The 19,290-nt window shown below is 37.4% G+C and overlaps 1 protein-coding gene across 5 annotated transcripts in view; it reads right to left on the bottom strand.

The window, feature by feature from the left end:
- Nucleotides 1-19,290, bottom strand: part of myo5aa (myosin VAa) — a 171,449-nt gene that overhangs the window by 78,614 nt on the left and 73,545 nt on the right. For all 5 annotated transcript variants that reach the window (XM_049483501.1, XM_049483503.1, XM_049483502.1 and 2 more), the window contains exons 11-12: nt 17,773-17,854; nt 17,239-17,379 (exon numbers count right to left, since the gene is read on the bottom strand). In XM_049483501.1, the coding sequence (XP_049339458.1) occupies nt 17,239-17,379; nt 17,773-17,854 (223 nt within the window). The remainder of the gene's footprint in view (nt 1-17,238; nt 17,380-17,772; nt 17,855-19,290) is intronic.

Below are 19,290 nucleotides of genomic sequence, written 5' to 3'. Positions count from 1 at the left end.
GAGCCTACTGAAGACTTATTTGGCTCATACTTGGCACATGTACTTCAAATGTCATTGTTAATTAGTAGCTTCAACAGTTTTGGCATGTTTTAAACTTTGACAGAGTTTTGGCCAAATAACTCTGAAAAGGCTTTCACGTACATGTTTGATCAAGGTTTATGGGCCTCAAATAGTTAAAATGTCAAGATTTTTTTGATAATTATTTACCTTCAGGGTCTCAAGATTGCATCAAGACCAAATTTGTTTTGATTGATTCAGGACTTAAAGACAAGTTCGAAAAGAGCAATTTTTACTCTTTTGGCCACTGATGAAAATCTTTGCATTTTTGGTAAACACATGTAATTACAAAGTTGTAAAGGCTACAGCAAAGTATACAACTAAAAAAGAATAACAAGCCTAGGCCACTTATACCTTTAGATATAACTGATTTTCTGCTATAGCGCCCCCTTGAGGCCAATCAACGCCATATTTTAATGGATGATAGAAGGCCCTGAGATACATGTAGGGTATAAGTATCGTCCTGATTGGTCATTGGTTAGCATGTCAAAAGCTTGCTGGAATCTGATTGGCTAATAACGATCGCAAAAATTTGCATATCAAATTTTCCTTCTGTAAAACATTAGGACATAGGCCATAGATGATACATGCCAAAGGAGAGCTTCATAGCTTGTACGGTTCCTGAGAAACATATTTTTAGCTTTGGCTCCGCCCCCTGGGGGCGTATGTCTACACAGATTGACGGGCTACCTCAGAATCATGTTGTCATCAAAGTTGTAAAGTGGCATTAGTGTAGGTTTAAGCATTCAAAAGTTACAGCTGTTGGAGTAAATTTGGGTGTGCCACGGTAAGATTAATTTGCATATAATGGCCATATTGTTTACAAATTTCACAATTTTTTCGATAATTATTGAGGTTGGGACTCTGCTGAGTTGTTTGACACCAAATATGACAGGATTGGTCAATGACCCTAGGACAAGTTCTCAAAAGTAGGTTTTGCATATTATGCTAAATAGCAAAAAATCTAAGTAGGCGGAGCTTAGTGGTTCTATTGACCTTTTTGATTTGACAATAACCAAGGAATCATATAATGCAAGAATTTTTGCTCTAGCTATCAGGGCGTGGGAGTTACGAGGCCAAACGCGTTGACCTTCGCCATAGCGCCCCCTTGAGGCCGATCGGGCTCATCTTTTGAATCTGAGTAGCGGTGAGAAGTACTACCATATGACCAAGTCTCAGCCCTGTAGGCCTTACGGTTTCTTCTGCCCAATCACTTCTATGGCAGAAAAAGAATAAGAACTATAATAATAATCAGAACAATTACAATAGGGTTTCTAGCACTACGTGCTCGAACCCCTAATAAATATAGCCGCAAGCGGCGATTTACGGGGTTCGAGCGTTACAGGCAAAGAGACCCCTGGAGGCCAGTTAGGCTTAAAACATGTTGCCGGTTGACCGGCATCGCCAAACTGGATGAGGATGACCAGCATGACCGTGAAGACCAAGCTAGATTACCAGCATGACTAATCTGGATGACAAACTTGTTGACCATATTGACCAAGCTGGAAGACCATAATGACCAAACTGGATGACCAGCATGGCAAAGGTGGTTGGCCAGTATGACCAAGCTGGAAGATAGAGGTGTGCCAAAAAATCGATTCACATAAGAATCTTGATTCTCATTTACTACGATTCAGAATCGATTTAAAATGTCCCAAAATCAATTCTGAGGGGCGGGTTTTAGACTGATTTTGGGCTGGGTATTTTTGTTGGACCTGGCAACCCTGGGGATAGCGCTTGTCCCTTCAAACGGAGATCTTCCAGACACACACAGAGCGTAGGTGTTTGAGAATCACCGGTAAGATGGCAGAACAAGCATTATATTACCTTAGATTAACGTGTAGTTTTAATGTTTTATGGCAGAATGCTTCATAACAAGCATAAAAAAGATCGCTAGTAGTTAGTTTCAGTAACTGTTAGCTAGCTAACTAGCTAACTTTCCAGTTCCACCTTAAATAACGCTACAGGTGGCAGCGGGCTGCAGCATTTAAGGCGGAACGGAAAAATAACAATAAGCTAATCAGAGCTAATTTCAGCTCCTCATCACAGAGGAATTAAGGAATGGACAATATGAATTAATTTCTCCACCTCCTGCTCCCTTTCTGAAGAAATACAACGACCTTAAATTAACTAGTTAATCAGCAGCTGCTCCTGAACTTTAGCGCTCCAGTGCTATCATCACATCAGCCCAGCAGCGTCACCTACACACCACCGCTAGTAGCCTGGTAATAAATCAGTGTTATTTATTATTTATTTATTGTTCATTAACATCATTGTGATATCCCAGTGATTCCTCTGTCACTGAGGACCCACATTCCTGCACATTTTATTGTTTTTGTAACACATTACCTGCTTCAGGACCAGTGTATATTTTGGAGGCTTTTTTCAATAAGATTCATAAGCCAGAAGCAGAAATTTTTATAAATCAAATCGTTTTGAATCAAAAATCGATTTTGAATCGAATCGTGGCCCCCAAAATCGGAATCGAATCGAATCGTGAGATAGTAAACGATTCCCACCCCTACTGGAAGACCACCATTACTATGAGGACAAAGCTGAATGACCAGCAGAACCATAATGACCAATGTGAATGGCCAGCATGACCAAGCTGGATGGCCAGCATAACCAAGCTGGGTGACCAGCGTGACCATAAAGACCATAATGGCAATGCTAGATGAGTGGTGTGAGTAAACTAGTTGAAAAGCATTGATAAATTGAGCTGTAGTGTTCATCAGGTTTTATGTGGTGTCTTACTGCACTCTAGTGCGCATTTGGTGAAACAAATTCAGTTCTTAAATTGAAAAAACACAAGGCATAAAAAGGGCAAATAAATAACCCGTATATAGTATATAAGTTTTGACCTGATTAACATTCCGCCTGTTAAAAGCTTGCTGGAATGTGATTGGCTAATAGTGACCACAAAAGTGTCCATATCAAATTTTCATTTTGTGTACCATTAGTGCATTAGTGCCATAGATGATAATTGGCTAGGATGACCTTGATAGCTTGTATGGTTCTAGAGAAACAGCTATCGAGCATTGGCCTCGCCCCCTGGGGGTGTATGTCTACTTAAACTGACAGGGTATCTGAGAATCATGTAATGATCAAAGGACTGAAGTGGTATTAGTGTCAGGTTAAGCATTCAAAAGTTATAAGTGTTAAAGACATTTCACTGCACCATGGTAGAACTCATTTGCATATGGCGGCCATATTGTTTATAAATGTAAAGATTTTTTTAATAATCATTGAGGAGTAAGCTCTGCTGAACTGTTTGATACCAAACATGTCATGATTGGTCAAGGATCCAAGGACAAGATCTCAAAAGTAGGTTTTGCATATTATGCAAATTTAAAAAAAAAAAAAATAAGGGGGTGGAGCATAAACAAGAATGACCCAGGCGGCTGACCAGCATGAACAAGAAGGATAAATATGTTCAATTAAGCAAGACAAGCAAGATTGAATAAGTTCAGCAGAGCTTTAATTTAGAATAATTCACCTGTAGCTGTTTCACCAAATGACCACCAGAGCGCAGCAAGAGACCACATATAACCTGCTGGAAATCTATCACTCTATCAGAAAGACAAAACATTCCCTATCAGTGTGTTTCTATTTATTAAAAAGAGAAGAAAAGTCCCATTGGGCTCCAAATTGGTATTCATAATCAAGTGGTCTGTATATACATGTATGTAAATTTGTGTGTTGATAGGGTCAAAGGTTCCTGACTTCTGACCATTTAGGTTTGAAAAAAGTGATAATACAGGCTTATGGCCTACAAAATGGCTGTTGCTCTTTGGCCATATTAGAGGCAAAAAATATCTGATTTGGCTCAAAATTTGCAATCAAGATCACAATATCAGTCTATATATGTATGTCAATTTCTGTGTCAATAGGGTCAAAGGTTCCTGACTTCTGTCCATTTAGATTTGAAAAAAGCGATAATACAGGCTTGAGGCCTACAAAATCGCTGTAGTTTTCCAGCCGTTGTAGAGGCAAAACATGTCCGATTTGGCTGAAAATTTGCAATCAAGATCAGATTATCAGTCTATATATGTGTATAAATTTGTGTGTTGATAGGGTGAAAGGTTCCTGTCTTCTGTCCATTTAGGTTGGAAAATAGCGATAAATAGAATAAATTGAAAATATTTATTTTTTCACTGTAGAGCCTACTGAAGACTTATTTGGCTCATACTTGGCACATGTACTTCAAATGTCATTGTTAATTAGTAGCTTCAACAGTTTTGGCATGTTTTAAACTTTGACAGAGTTTTGGCCAAATAACTCTGAAAAGGCTTTCACGTACATGTTTGATCAAGGTTTATGGGCCTCAAATAGTTAAAATGTCAAGATTTTTTTGATAATTATTTACCTACAGGGTCTCAAGATTGCATCAAGATCAAATTTGTTTTGATTGATTAAGGACTTAAAGACAAGTTCGAAAAGAGCAATTTTTACTCTTTTGCCAACTGATGAAAATCTTTGCATTTTTGGTAAACACATGTAATTACAAAGTTGTAAAGGCTACAGCAAAGTATACAAATAAAAAAGAATAACAAGCCTAGGCCACTTGTACCTTTAGATATAACTGATTTTCTGCTATAGCGCCCCCTTGAGGCCAATCAACGCCATATTTTAATGGATGATAGAAGGCCCTGAGATACATGTAGGGTATAAGTATCGTCCTGATTGGTCATTGTTTAGCCTGTCAAAAGCTTGCTGGAATCTGATTGGCTAATAACGATCGTAAAAATTTGCATATCAAATTTTCCTTCTGTAAAACATTAGGACATAGGCCATAGATGATACTTGCCAAAGGAGAGCTTCATAGCTTGTACGGTTCCTGAGAAACAGATTTTTAGCTTTGGCTCCGCCCCCTGGGGGCGTATGTCTACACAGATTGACATGCTACCTCAGAATCATGTTGGCATCGTAGGTCTAAAGTGGCATTAGTGTCGGTTTAAGCATTCAAAAGTTACAGCTGTTAAAGTAAATTTGGGTGTGCCACGGTAAGATTAATTTGCATATGGCGGCCATACTTTTTGCAAATTTCAAGATTTTTTTAATAATTATTGAGGTTGGGACTCTGCTGAGTTGTTTGACACCAAACATGTCAGGATTGGTCAATGAGTTTAGGACAAGTTCTCAAAAGTAGGTTTTGCATATTATGCTAAATAGCAAAAAATCTAAGTGGGCGGAGCTTAGTGGTTCTATTGACCTTTTTGATTTGCCATTAACCAAGGAATCATATAATGCAAGAATTTTTGCTCTAGCTATCAGGGCGTAGGAGTTACGAGGCCAAACGCGTTGACCTTCGTCATAGCGCCCCCTTGAGGCCGATCGGGCTCATCTTTTGAATCTGAGTAGCGGTGAGAAGTACTACCATATGACCAAGTCTCAGCCCTGTAGGCCTTACGGTTTCTTCTGCCCAATCACTTCTATGGCAGAAAAAGAATAAGAACTATAATAATAATAATAATAATAATAATAATAATAATAATAATAATAAATATAGCCGCAAGCGGCGATTTACGGGGTTCGAGCGTTACAGGCAAAGAGGCCCCTGGAGGCCAGTTAGGCTTAAAACATGTTGCCGGTTGACCGGCATCGCCAAACTGGATGAGGATGACCAGCATGACCGTGAAGACCAAGCTAGATTACCAGCATGACTAATCTGGATGACAAACTTGTTGACCATATTGACCAAGCTGGAAGACCATAATGACCAAACTGGATGACCAGCATGGCAAAGGTGGTTGGCCAGTATGACCAAGCTGGAAGACCACCATTACTATGAGGACAAAGCTGAATGACCAGCAGGACCATAATGACCAATGTGAATGGCCAGCATGACCAAGCTGGATGGCCAGCATAACCAAGCTGGGTGACCAGCGTGACCATAAAGACCATAATGGCAATGCTAGATGAGTGGTGTGAGTAAACTAGTTGAAAAGCATTGATAAATTGAGCTGTAGTATTCATCAGGTTTTATGTGGTGTCTTACTGCACTCTAGTGGGCATTTGGTGAAACAAATTCAGTTCTTAAATTGAAAAAACACAAGGCATAAAAAGGGCATATAAATAACCCGTATATAGTATATAAGTTTTGACCTGATTAACATTCCGCCTGTTACAAGCTTGCTGGGATGTGATTGGCTAATAGTGACCACAAAAGTGTCCATATCAAATTTTCATTTGGTGTACCATTAGTGCATGGGCCATAGATGATAATTGGCTAGGATGACCTTGATAGCTTGTATGGTTCTAGAGAAACAGCTATCGAGCATTGGCCCCGCCCCCTGGGGGTGTATGTCTACTTAAACTGACAGGGTATCTGAGAATCATGTAATGATCAAAGGACTGAAGTGGTATTAGTGTCAGGTTAAGCATTCAAAAGTTATAAGTGTTAAAGACATTTCACTGCACCATGGTAGAACTCATTTGCATATGGCGGCCATATTGTTTATAAATGTAAAGATTTTTTATAATTATTGAGGAGGAAGCTCTGCTGAACTGTTTGACACCAAACATGTCATGATTGGTCAAGGAGCCAAGGACAAGATCTCAAAAGTAAGTTTTGCATATTATGCAAATTAAAAAAAAATTAAGTGAGTGAAGCATAAACAAGAATGACCCAGGTGGCGGAGCAGCATGACCAAGAAGGATAAAGATGTTCAATTAAGCAAGACAAGCAAGATTGAATAAGTTCAGCAGAGCTTTAATTTAGAATAATTCACCTGTAGCTGTTTCACCAAATGATCACCAGAGCGCAGCAAGAGACCACATATAACCTGCTGGAAATCTATCACTCTATCAGAAAGACAGAACATTCCCTATCAGTGTGTTTCTATTTATTAAAAAGAGAAGAAAAGTCCGATTGGGCTCCAAATTGGTACTCATGATCAAGTGGTCTGTATATACATGTATGTAAATTTGTGTGTTGATAGGGTCAAAGGTTCCTGACTTCTGACCATTTAGGTTTGAAAAAAGTGATAATACAGGCTTATGGCCTACAAAATGGCTGTTGCTCTTTGGCCATATTAGAGGCAAAAAATATCTGATTTGGCTCAAAATTTGCAATCAGGATCACAATATCAGTCTATATATGTATGTCAATTTCTGTGTCAATAGGGTCAAAGGTTCCTGACTTCTGACCATTTAGATTTGAAAAAAGCGATAATACAGGCTTGAGGCCTACAAAATCGCTGTAGTTTTCCAGCCGTTGTAGAGGCAAAACATGTCCGATTTGGCTGAAAATTTGCAATCAAGATCAGATTATCAGTCTATATATGTGTATAAATTTGTGTGTTGATAGGGTGAAAGGTTCCTGTCTTCTGTCCATTTAGGTTGGAAAATAGCGATAAATAGAATAAATTGAAAATAGTTATTTTTTCACTGTAGAGCCTACTGAAGACTTATTTGGCTCATACTTGGCACATGTACTTCAAATGTCATTGTTAATTAGTAGCTTCAACAGTTTTGGCATGTTTTAAACTTTGACAGAGTTTTGGCCAAATAACTCTGAAAAGGCTTTCACGTACATGTTTGATCAAGGTTTATGGGCCTCAAATAGTTAAAATGTCAAGATTTTTTTGATAATTATTTACCTACAGGGTCTCAAGATTGCATCAAGACCAAATTTGTTTTGATTGATTAAGGACTTAAAGACAAGTTCGAAAAGAGCAATTTTTACTCTTTTGGCCACTGATGAAAATCTTTGCATTTTTGGTAAACACATGTAATTACAAAGTTGTAAAGGCTACAGCAAAGTACACAAATAAAAAAGAATAACAAGCCTAGGCCACTTGTACCTTTAGATATAACTGATTTTCTGCTATAGCGCCCCCTTGCGGCCAATCAACACCATATTTTAATGGATGATAGAAGGCCCTGAGATACATGTAGGGTATAAGTATCGTCCGGATTGGTCATTGTTTAGCATGTCAAAAGCTTGCTGGAATCTGATTGGCTAATAACGATCGCAAAAATTTGCATATCAAATTTTCCTTCTGTAAAACATTAGGACATAGGCCATAGATGATACATGCCAAAGGAGAGCTTCATAACTTGTACAGTTCCTGAGAAACAGATTTTTAGCTTTGGCTCCGCCCCCTGGGGGTGTATGTCTACACCGATTGACAGGCTACCTCAGAATCATGTTGGCATCAAAGGTCTAAAGTGGCATTAGTGTAGGTTTAAGCATTCAAAAGTTACAGCTGTTAGAGTAAATTTGGGTGTGCCACGGTAAGATTAATTTGCATATGGCGGCCATATTGTTTACAAATTTCACAATTTTTTTGATAATTATTGAGGTTGGGACTCTGCTGAGTTGTTTGACACCAAATATGACAGGATTGGTCAATGACCCTAGGACAAGTTCTCAAAAGTAGGTTTTGCATATTATGCTAAATAGCAAAAAATCTAAGTGGGCGGAGCTTAGTGGTTCTATTGACCTTTTTGATTTGCCATTAACCAAGGAATCATATAATGCAAGAATTTTTGCTCTAGCTATCAGGGCGTGGCAGTTACGAGGCCTAACGCGTTGACCTTCGCCATAGCGCCCCCTTGAGGCCGATTTGGCTCATCTTTTGAATCTGAGTAGCGGTGAGAAGTACTACCATATGACCAAGTCTCAGCCCTGTAGGCCTTACGGTTTCTTCTGCCCGATCACTTCTATGGCAGAAAAAGAATAAGAATAATAATAAATATAGCCGCAAGCGGCGATTTACGGGGTTCGAGCGTTACAGGCAAAGAGGCCCCTGGAGGCCAGTTAGGCTTAAAACCTGTTGCTGGTTGACCGTCATCACCAAACTGGATAACCAAGGTGGGTGACTATTATGACCATAAAGACCCAGGTGTTAGACCAGCATGACCATAAAGACCCAGCTGGTTGACCAGCATGACCAAAATACCCAGCTAGTTGACCAGAATGAAAATAAGGACCAAGCTGGTTGACTAGCATGACCATAATAACCATGCTAGATGAGTGATGTGAGTAAACTAGTTGTAAAAAGCATTGATAAATTGAGCTGTAGTGTTCAGCAGGTTTTATGTGGTGTCTTTCTGCACTCTAGTGGGCATTTGGTGAAACAAATTCAGTTCTTAAATTGAAAAAACACAAGGCATAAAAAGGGCATATAAATAACCCGTATATAGTATATAAGTTTTGACCTGATTAACATTCCGCCTGTTAAAAGCTTGCTGGAATGTGATTGGCTAATAGTGACCACAAAAGTGTCCATATCAAATTTTCATTTGGTGTACCATTAGTGCATGGGCCATAGATGATAATTGGCTAGGATGACCTTCATAGCTTGTATGGTTCTAGAGAAACAGCTATCGAGCATTGGCCCCGCCCCCTGGGGGTGTATGTCTACTTAAACTGACAGGGTATCTGAGAATCATGTAATGATCAAAGGACTGAAGTGGTATTAGTGTCAGGTTAAGCATTCAAAAGTTATAAGTGTTAAAGACATTTTACTGCACCATGGTAGAACTCATTTGCATATGGCGGCCATATTGTTTATAAATGTAAAGATTTTTTTAATAATTATTGAGGAGTAAGCTCTGCTGAACTGTTTGACACCAAACATGTCATGATTGGTCAAGGATCCAAGGACAAGATCTCAAAAGTAGGTTTTGCATATTATGCAAATTAAAAAAAAAAATTAAGTGGGTGGAGCATAAACAAGAATGACCCAGGTGGCTGACCAGCATGAACAAGAAGGATAAATATGTTCAATTAAGCAAGACAAGCAAGATTGAATAAGTTCAGCAGAGCTTTAATTTAGAATAATTCACCTGTAGCTGTTTCACCAAATGACCACCAGAGCGCAGCAAGAGACCACATATAACCTGCTGGAAATCTATCACTCTATAAGTAAGACAGAACATTCCCTATCAGTGTGTTTCTATTTATTAAAAAGAGAAGAAAAGTCCGATTGGGCTCCAAATTGGTACTCATGATCAAGTGGTCTGTATATACATGTATGTAAATTTGTGTGTTGATAGGGTTAAAGGTTCCTGACTTCTGACCATTTAGGTTTGAAAAAAGTGATAATACAGGCTTATGGCCTACAAAATGGCTGTTGGTCTTTGGCCATATTAGAGGCAAAAAATATCTGATTTGGCTCAAAATTTGCAATCATGATCAAGTGGTCTGTATATACATGTATGTAAATTTGTGTGTTGATAGGGTCAAAGATTCCTGACTTCTGACCATTTAGGTTTGAAAAAAGTGATAATACAGGCTTATGGCCTACAAAATGGCTGTTGCTCTTTGGCCATATTAGCGGCAAAAAATATCTGATTTGGCTCAAAATTTGCAATCAAGATCACAATATCAGTCTATATATGTATGTCAATTTCTGTGTCAATAGGGTCAAAGGTTCCTGACTTCTGTCCATTTAGATTTGAAAAAAGCGATAATACAGGCTTGAGGCCTACAAAATCGCTGTAGTTTTCCAGCCGTTGTAGAGGCAAAACATGTCAGATTTGGCTGAAAATTTGCAATCAAGATCAGATTATCAGTCTATATATGTGTATAAATTTGTGTGTTGATAGGGTGAAAGGTTCCTATCTTCTGTCCATTTAGGTTGGAAAATAGCGATAAATAGAATAAATTGAAAATAGTTATTTTTTCACTGTAGAGCCTACTGAAGACTTATTTGGCTCACACTTGGCACATGTACTTCAAATGTCATTTTTAATTAGTAGCTTCAACAGTTTTGGCATGTTTTAAACTTTGACAGAGTTTTGGCCAAATAACTCTGAAAAGGCTTTCACGTACATGTTTGATCAAGGTTTATGGGCCTCAAATAGTTAAAATGTCAAGATTTTTTTGATAATTATTTACCTACAGGGTCTCAAGATTGCATCAAGACCAAATTTGTTTTGATTGATTAAGGACTTAAAGACAAGTTCGAAAAGAGCAATTTTTACTCTTTTGGCCACTGATGAAAATCTTTGCATTTTTGGTAAACATATGTAATTACAAAGTTGTAAAGGCTACAGCAAAGTATACAACTAAAAAGAATAACAAGCCTAGGCCACTTGTACCTTTAGATATAACTGTTTTTCTGCTATAGCGCCCCCTTGAGGCCAATCAACGCCATATTTTAATGGATGATAGAAGGCCCTGAGATACATGTAGGGTATAAGTATCGTCCTGATTGGTCATTGTTTAGCCTGTCAAAAGCTTGCTGGAATCTGATTGGCTAATAACGATCGCAAAAATTTGCATATCAAATTTTCCTTCTGTAAAACATTAGGACATAGGCCATAGATGATACATGCCAAAGGAGAGCTTCATAGCTTGTACGGTTCCTGAGAAACAGATTTTTAGCTTTGGCTCCGCCCCCTCGGGGCGTATGTCTACACAGATTGACGGGCTACCTCAGAATCATGTTGGCATCATAGGTCTAAAGTGGCATTAGTGTAGGTTTAAGCATTCAAAAGTTACAGCTGTTAGAGTAAATTTGGGTGTGCCACGGTAAGATTAATTTGCATATGGCGGCCATATTGTTTACAAATTTCACAATTTTTTCGATAATTATTGAGGTTGGGACTCTGCTGAGTTGTTTGACACCAAACATGACAGGATTGGTCAATGACCCTAGGACAAGTTCTCAAAAGTAGGTTTTGCATATTATGCTAAATAGCAAAAAATCTAAGTGGGCGGAGCTTAGTGGTTCTATTGACCTTTTTGAATTTCCATTAACCAAGGAATCATATAATGCAAGAATTTTTGCTCTAGCTATCAGGGCGTGGGAGTTACGAGGCCAAACGCGTTGACCTTCGCCATAGCGCCCCCTTGAGGCCGATCGGGCTCATCTTTTGAATCTGAGTAGCGGTGAGAAGTACTACCATATGACCAAGTCTCAGCCCTGTAGGCCTTACGGTTTCTTCTGCCCAATCACTTCTATGGCAGAAAAAGAATAAGAACTATAATAATAATAATAATAATAATAATAATAATCAGAACAATTACAATAGGGTTTCTAGCACTACGTGCTCGAACCCCTAATAATAATAATCAGAACAATTACAATAGGGTTTCTAGCACTACGTGCTCGAACCCCTAATAATCAGAACAATTACAATAGGGTTTCTAGCACTACGTGCTCGAACCCCTAATAATAATAATAATAATAATAATAATAATAATAATAATCAGAACAATTACAATAGGGTTTCTAGCACTACGTGCTCGAACCCCTAATAATAATAATCAGAACAATTACAATAGGGTTTCTAGCACTACGTGCTCGAACCCCTAATAATAAATATAGCCGCAAGCGGCGATTTACGGGGTTCGAGCGTTACAGGCAAAGAGACCCCTGGAGGCCAGTTAGGCTTAAAACATGTTGCCGGTTGACCGGCATCGCCAAACTGGATGAGGATGACCAGCATGACTGTGAAGACCAAGCTAGATTACCAGCATGACTAATCTGGATGACAAACTTGTTGACCATATTGACCAAGCTGGAAGACCATAATGACCAAACTGGATGACCAGCATGGCAAAGGTGGTTGGCCAGTATGACCAAGCTGGAAGACCACCATTACTATGAGGACAAAGCTGAATGACCAGCAGGACCATAATGACCAATGTGAATGGCCAGCATGACCAAGCTGGATGGCCAGCATAACCAAGCTGGGTGACCAGCGTGACCATAAAGACCATAATGGCAATGCTAGATGAGTGGTGTGAGTAAACTAGTTGAAAAGCATTGATAAATTGAGCTGTAGTGTTCATCAGGTTTTATGTGGTGTCTTACTGCACTCTAGTGGGCATTTGGTGAAACAAATTCAGTTCTTAAATTGAAAAAACACAAAGGGCATATAAATAACCCGTATATAGTATATAAGTTTTGACCTGATTAACATTCCGCCTGTTAAAAGCTTGCTGGAATGTGATTGGCTAATAGTGACCACAAAAGTGTCCATATCAAATTTTCATTTGGTGTACCATTAGTGCATGGGCCATAGATGATAATTGGCTAGGATGACCTTGATAGCTTGTATGGTTCTAGAGAAACAGCTATCGAGCATTGGCCCCGCCCCCTGGGGGTGTATGTCTACTTAAACTGACAGGGTATCTGAGAATCATGTAATGATCAAAGGACTGAAGTGGTATTAGTGTCAGGTTAAGCATTCAAAAGTTATAAGTGTTAAAGACATTTTACTGCACCATGGTAGAACTCATTTGCATATGGCGGCCATATTGTTTATAAATGTAAAGATTTTTTAAATAATTATTGAGGAGTAAGCTCTGCTGAACTGTTTGACACCAAACATGTCATGATTGGTCAAGGATCCAAGGACAAGATCTCAAAAGTAGGTTTTGCATATTATGCAAATTTAAAAAAAATTAAGTGGGTGGAGCATAAACAAGAATGACCCAGGCGGCTGACCAGCATGAACAAGAAGGATAAATATGTTCAATTAAGCAAGACAAGCAAGATTGAATAAGTTCAGCAGAGCTTTAATTTAGAATAATTCACCTGTAGCTGTTTCACCAAATGACCACCAGAGCGCAGCAAGAGACCACATATAACCTGCTGGAAATCTATCACTCTATCAGAAAGACAGAACATTCCCTATCAGTGTGTTTCTATTTATTAAAAAGAGAAGAAAAGTCCGATTGGGCTCCAAATTGGTACTCATGATCAAGTGGTCTGTATATACATGTATGTAAATTTGTGTGTTGATAGGGTCAAAGGTTCCTGACTTCTGACCATTTAGGTTTGAAAAAAGTGATAATACAGGCTTATGGCCTACAAAATGGCTGTTGCTCTTTGGCCATATTAGAGGCAAAAAATATCTGATTTGGCTCAAAATTTGCAATCAGGATCACAATATCAGTCTATATATGTATGTCAATTTCTGTGTCAATAGGGTCAAAGGTTCCTGACTTCTGTCAATTTAGATTTGAAAAAAGCGATAATACAGGCTTGAGGCCTACAAAATCACTGTAGTTTTCCAGCCGTTGTAGAGGCAAAACATGTCCGATTTGGCTGGAAATTTGCAATCAAGATCACAATATCAGTCTATATATGTGTATAAATTTGTGTGTTGATAGGGTGAAAGGTTCCTGTCTTCTGTCCATTTAGGTTGGAAAATAGCGATAAATAGAATAAATTGAAAATAGTTATTTTTTCACTGTAGAGCCTACTGAAGACTTATTTGGCTCATACTTGGCACATGTACTTCAAATGTCATTGTTAATTAGTAGCTTCAACAGTTTTGGCATGTTTTAAACTTTGACAGAGTTTTGGCCAAATAACTCTGAAAAGGCTTTCACGTACATGTTTGATCAAGGTTTATGGGCCTCAAATAGTTAAAATGTCAAGATTTTTTTGATATTTATTTACCTACAGGGTCTCAAGATTGCATCAAGACCAAATTTGTTTTGATTGATTAAGGACTTAAAGACAAGTTCGAAAAGAGCAATTTTTACTCTTTTGGCCACTGATGAAAATCTTTGCATTTTTGGTAAACACATGTAATTACAAAGTTGTAAAGGCTACAGCAAAGTGTACAAATAAAAAAGAATAACATGCCTAGGCCACTTGTACCTTTAGATATAACTGATTTTCTGCTATAGCGCCCCCTTGAGGCCAATCAACGCCATATTTTAATGGATGATAGAAGGCCCTGAGATACATGTAGGGTATAAGTATCGTCCTGATTGGTCATTGTTTAGCATGTCAAAAGCTTGCTGGAATCTGATTGGCTAATAACGATCGCAAAAATTTGCATATCAAATTTTCCTTCTGTAAAACATTAGGACATAGGCCATAGATGATACATGCCAAAGGAGAGCTTCATAACTTGTACGGTTCCTGAGAAACAGATTTTTAGCTTTGGCTCCGCCCCCTGGGGGCCTATGTCTACACAGATTGACGGGCTACCTCAGAATCATGTTGGCATCAAAGTTGTAAAGTGGCATTAGTGTAGGCTTAAGCATTCAAAAGTTACAGCTGTTAGAGTAAATTTGGGTGTGCCACTGTAAGATTAATTTGCATATGGCGGCCATATTGTTTACAAATTTCACATTTTTTTTGATAATTATTGAGGTTGGGACTCTACTGAGTTGTTTGACACCAAATATGACAGGATTGGTCAATGACCCTAGGACAAGTTCTCAAAAGTAGGTTTTGCATATTATGCTAAATAGCAAAAAATCTAAGTGGGCGGAGCTTAGTGGTTCTATTGACCTTTTTGATTTGCCATTAACCAAGGAATCATATAATGCAAGAATTTTTGATCTAGCTATCAGGGTGTGGGAGTTACGTGGCCTAACGCGTTGACCTTCGCCATAGCGCCCCCTTGAGGCCGATCGGGCTCATCTTTTGAATCTGAGTAGCGGTGAGAAGTACTACCATATGACCAAGTCTCAGCCCTGTAGGCCTTACGGTTTCTTCTGCCCAATCACTTCTATGGCAGAAAAAGAATAAGAACTATAATAATAATAATAATAATAATAATAATAATAATCAGAACAATTACAATAGGGTTTCTAGCACTACGTGCTCGAACCCCTAATAATAATAATAATAATAATAATAATAATAATAATAAAAAAATTAAAAAGTGATTTTTGCAGCTACAACAGAATTGATTTCCTTTATTAAACTCAGTAACTCAGCACATTCTAGTTTTCAAATGATCAAAACAACCCTATTATAATACACTACAAAAAGTCTAGTCGAAATCTACTGTATTGTTGCACTTTAAAATACTTAAATTTTCTCAAAAAAACATCAGTGTGTCTTATAATCCAGTGCGTTTTACGTATGAATTTTATCAGTCTGGTATTAAGGAGCAGTAAAGTCACTCTGCTGAAGTACAGCTTTATACAGGAGTTTCAATTTAGTTCTCCAGCAGTATTAGCATTGCCCGCTAAGCGCTAGCCATTTGGCTATTCAGAGGTAAGTATATACTGTAGCCTGTGTGTTTACTGTGTTAAAACAAGCTTTGTGGGATGAACCGCTAGCTAATATCGCCCTGGTTTACAAGAACACTCAGGGTTCCTCAGTGTAGCGCTGTTGGGCAGCAGTTAGGCGGCAGTTAGGCAGCATTAGCAGTTAGCCGCTAATGCTAATGCTTCACCCTCAGGGGAAATCTATAGATTTAAGCTTACTGTAAATAAACAGAAGCGCTTCACTCACCCAAATAAACAGTTTTCAGGAGGGAAATCTGAGTAGATTAACATCTAGCACTTGTTTGACTTGTCTGAAAATGTTTTGAATTACAGACTTTTATTTATTTTTTTTAACTTAGCTTAGCTTAGTTTTACAGCTTTACAAATTAGAAGGGAAACATGGAGACACCCGTGTTCCTAACAAGTGGCACTTAAAATGCACCTTATAATCCGGTCCGCCTTATAGTGCGAAAAATACGATAGTCTGTCAGGTCTTAAAACAGAACTACCAGCATTTAAAAAATTTATCATGCTCTTAATCATGATTTATCACAGAATTGTTGTTGTGTGACATTTTTATTTTGTTTATTAAAGAAAACGTACATATTTATACGGAAATATATCTTTTTTTTTTTTATACTGTTCTGATACTGTAATTTCAAACAATTAAAACTGTATAAAAACACAAGGTCTACAATGGCTGCTATCAGTCTTACCATGTAAAAGAAAAGTGTATTAAGTATAATTTTTTAAGTATATTCAACATGGAAAAGCACATACTTTTTAAAATTACAATATGTACTTAAATAAATATCAAATTTATATTTATTTATATTTTTGAAATAACTAAAGTAACAACTTAATTATGGCTACTTAAGTATATTTCAGTTGTAATTAAGCTATATTTAAACTCAACATAAAAATATTAAATTGTGCTTTTTAGTGCAAACTTATATATGTGTTTTTTAAACATTTATTTTAATACATGTTTATTGTAAATGTAATACTTTGCGTATTGATGCACATATTGTGTACATCTTAATGTTAATGGAAAAAAATACACTAAAATGCACTTTAAGCAGTATTTAACGCCATTATATATTTTTTATCGACATATAATTGAAAGCATAGTGCTTAAAATAGATTTCATGGAAATACATAAAGTATATTAAATTGAAAATGCATTTTTAGTACTCTTTACCTAATTAAATTTTTTACTTTTAATGCTCTATAGTACACTTCCTTTTCACAAGGGTTACCTTGCATTCCTCATCTAACAGGTCCAGGATGCCCATCTTAGCCTCGATCAGGTTAATGCAGGGCTGATTATCATAGAAATCAATCAGAGTCCACGGAATCTGCTCCTTCATGTACTCCTCCTGCTCCAACTTAAACACATGCTGCAGAGAGGAGAGGAAAAAGAACAGAACATGGAAGAAGGGGGGAAGAAAAGAATAAAAGAGAAAGTGCATAAAGAAAGAACAGAGAAGAGCATAGGAAGAAACAGAGAAAAGAAAAAAGAGAAGAAAGCAAAGACAAATATGGGAAATAAAGAGAAGAGTAACACAAAAGGACAGGGGAGAAAGAAGAAAAGAATAAAAAAGAGAAAAGAATGAGAGAATTAGAGAGGGATTTATAAAAAAGCAGAGAAGAATATTGAATTCCTCGTTTAAATATAATTAAATGTAATAAAATGTGTAAAAGACGGATTCATGGTATATTAAAAAGTATTTTTTATATATTTAAAATGAGTAACTTACAGTAAGATATTAGGTAGGTTACAGAAAACTCACCATGTTAAACTGCTGTTGTAACTTTTCATTGGCGTAATTGATACAAAACTGCTCAAAACTGTTGATCTCAAAGGTTTCAAACCTGAAAAATAAATTAGATTAATATTAATCAGTATTGTTTCATTAACATATTAAAGAAAATAAGAGATTTATAAGCACAACATTCCTTTTAAGTGCATTTACATTTATTAAATTACATTCATGGCATTGAGTTATGTTCCTGTCCAGAGCGGCTTAGTATGTGTGTTACAAAGGTGTGTAGTACGGATGGGACAATATGTTGATATATATCGTATTGTTTCGTAAAGTTTTGTATCGTTAGGTGGTGTGAAATATAATTTTAAAGAGACATTTTATCGACACATAGGAGCTCTAAACTCCCTAATGCCAGGTTCAGTTGTTGTGACTTTCAGAGTACACGACTGGTTAGCGACACTGAATCACGATTTACACAATTTTTCACCTCGGAAAATTGCCAACTTGCCTTGCTGCTCTCCAAATTGTGTTTTATCAAGAGAACACACCTGAAGTTAACGCATATAAAAACTAGCATGTAATGCCAGAGAATCTCTATAGAGGAGAATACGCACTTAAAGTGAGTCCAAAATGAATGGGTTTTGGGAGTTTATTAAAGTCTGACCACTTATACACTTATGTCCTCAACACAGAGCTATATCAAATGTTTCAGTACTGCAGACATCATTTTGTAAGAGTTTAAACTCCAATCATAAAACCTTTTAAACTCAATGTTTTGGCTGTCACTCATTACTGGCAATAACCAGTCAGCCAGCTCACAATAGCAGTTATGCTAATGGTTTTACTGGCTAAAAAAATGCCTCTAGAAAATGGAAATACTTTATTATCTTTCTTAGCTCTTTTAGTAAAATACATTATTTTACTTTCTTAAATGAAAAAAAAAAAAAAAACTCAGAACAGAACAACCAGTTAATTATTACTTTTAAATATTTATTATTTTTGCTGTTTAGCCCCATGCACTCCCATTCATAAAGGCCTCAGTTGTGAGCTCCCTCTAGAGTTTAACTGATATTTACTGATATAACAGGGGTAACAGAAAGAGGTTCCGGCTCTGGTCTCTTTCTATGTGATCTTATGGCTGTAGTTATACACTGCTCTTGACTCCCAGTCTTCAACTGGATCAGATATTGAACATGCCAGATATTGGCTGGGTGTCTCTGACTTGTTGGCGATCACTCGGCAACAGCTTGAAAAGCATCTTACATTAGTTTACACCAACACATCTGATCGAGAGAGCAGAGATTCCTGATTTGCCTCCCAATAGAAGTTTTTGCCATAAGACTCGTTATTTTATTTCATCTTACTAAAGTTACTGCGTTATTACTCCACCTGCGGTGAAGAATATTAGTTGTTCTGTGACTCCTGACACCAATAAATCTATAATTCCTGTTATTTGCTTATTTAGGAGAATTTTATTCTCTTCAGTAACACAGATGCCGTGAAGTATTGTAGAGAATTGCATTTCGATATACCTAAAATAGC

Source organism: Astyanax mexicanus, chromosome 9, assembly GCF_023375975.1.
Source record: "Astyanax mexicanus isolate ESR-SI-001 chromosome 9, AstMex3_surface, whole genome shotgun sequence".
Classification (NCBI taxonomy): Eukaryota; Metazoa; Chordata; class Actinopteri; order Characiformes; family Acestrorhamphidae; genus Astyanax; species Astyanax mexicanus.
Note: the sequence above shows the minus strand (reverse complement) of the source record. Positions and strands in the feature narration are given on the sequence as shown.